The following is a 1,563-nucleotide window of genomic DNA, read 5'->3' as shown; positions in this document are numbered from 1 at the left end:
GCTCTTCTGAGTCTTTGCCACGTAAATGTTCCACGTACTTTAAATTTAAACTTTGCTAGAGCAAAGCAACATAATGAAAAATTTCTTTTGTAATGAAGGGCATGCAGACTTTAGCTTGGCATGTTTAGAAAGTCACTTTTATGTTCTCTCTCGTTTCAGGTTCTACACTTTGCTGGTGCTGTCCACTGCTCTTTTTGGGAGGCCTCCTTTCAAGAATGTAATTGTGAATGGCCTTGTTCTCGCCAGGTTGGTGTCAGTCAGTTCTTTTTTTTAGTCAAAGAATGTTTTAGATAAGTCCCTGCAAATTGTAAGTTAAATCTGAAATGGACTTTGGAGCTGTAAAGACTTATCAGGGAGTTACCAGCATTGTGGGAGGTAAGAGGCACCTGACAGTGTGAGGTTTACACATCCCAGCTCTTTACTGCACCGGGTTCTTTCCAGCAGGATTAGCGTTTCCTGGACAGAGAGAAAATGAGTAACGAATCAGAATAGGAAAGGACATAAATGATGCCTGTTATGCAGAGTAAAGGGGATTATAAATGTAGTTTCAGATGTAATTTTAAATAAGTTAATTATCTTTGTTTCCCTTTATTTTCAAAGAAAGCTTTGCCAGTGGGCTGGAGGATTGATTGAATTTGAGTGTATCCTCCTTCAGCTTTGGTTGGAAAGACAGATTTTCTGCTTAGATGTGTAACTTGGGAGCCTCTTGGGTTGGTTTTCTTTTATTTTCTTCCTCTCTGCAGTTGCTCTCGTGGGCTCAACAGTCCTGCTGAAATGATGTGCTAATATATAATTATGTCTATGCTACCAAGAACATAATAGGACAGGAAAATTAAGCTGGATTTGAAGGGCCTTTTTCCTTTATCCCTGTATTACAAGAATTCTGGGAATTTATGCTTACATTCTGATCTTTTCTAGTGATGGCCAAAAAATGAGCAAAAGGAAGAAGAATTACCCTGATCCAATGACTATTGTAAATAGTTACGGAGCTGATGCACTAAGGTAGGATTTCTTTAATTAATGTACAATCTGAAACGTTAGCTTTCTGTCCATAGCAAACAGGTACCAGGAGGGCTGCTCGTGGGTTTTTGACAATTAGCAGGAGGAAGAAAGTTAATTTTAGAAACTTGTAGACCACTACGGCTGCCAAATATTTGAAAGAGTGGATGACTCCAAAGAACTGGCAATAGTTGCAGTGCCTGGACTTTTTGCACTCCCTCAAGGCTGGGAACAACCAACGCTGACGTGCTGGCTGGATGCCTTTCCTCAGAAAATGCGTGTCCAGTTTGTACTGAATGCTTCCTCTCGAACCAGCACTGTCTGCTGGTGCAGCTGATGGTCTGAGTTGAGCCAGTGAAAAGTTTAATTAAATCCTAGAGAACAATACTATTAGTTTACTGTTAAGTCATTATTTTAGGAAAGGATTACTGTGTAGCGCCCAGAAATATTTGCTGCTTATTCTATATATTTTCTAAGGAGAAAGCATTTCTTTTTCTGTTGATGTACGTATATAGTATGTACCGAATAGTAGTGAAACTAGGAGAACAGAAGTGGAGCAGACTG

The 1,563-nt window shown here is 39.6% G+C and overlaps 1 protein-coding gene across 1 annotated transcript in view; it reads left to right on the top strand.

Moving 5' to 3' along the window:
• Positions 1–1,002, top strand: part of LOC104536506 (isoleucine--tRNA ligase, cytoplasmic-like) — a gene marked incomplete at its 3' end in the record, with an annotated part of 54,422 nt that extends 53,420 nt beyond the window's left edge. The window contains exons 16-17 of the mRNA XM_010179133.1: positions 160–246; positions 919–1,002. Of these exons, the coding sequence (XP_010177435.1) occupies positions 160–246; positions 919–1,002 (171 nt within the window). The remainder of the gene's footprint in view (positions 1–159; positions 247–918) is intronic.
• Positions 1,003–1,563: the final 561 nt, after the last annotated feature.

This window comes from Mesitornis unicolor, unplaced genomic scaffold, assembly GCF_000695765.1.
Source record: "Mesitornis unicolor isolate BGI_N332 unplaced genomic scaffold, ASM69576v1 scaffold14962, whole genome shotgun sequence".
Taxonomy (NCBI): domain Eukaryota; kingdom Metazoa; phylum Chordata; class Aves; order Mesitornithiformes; family Mesitornithidae; genus Mesitornis; species Mesitornis unicolor.
This window is presented reverse-complemented; position numbering and strand designations above follow the sequence as displayed.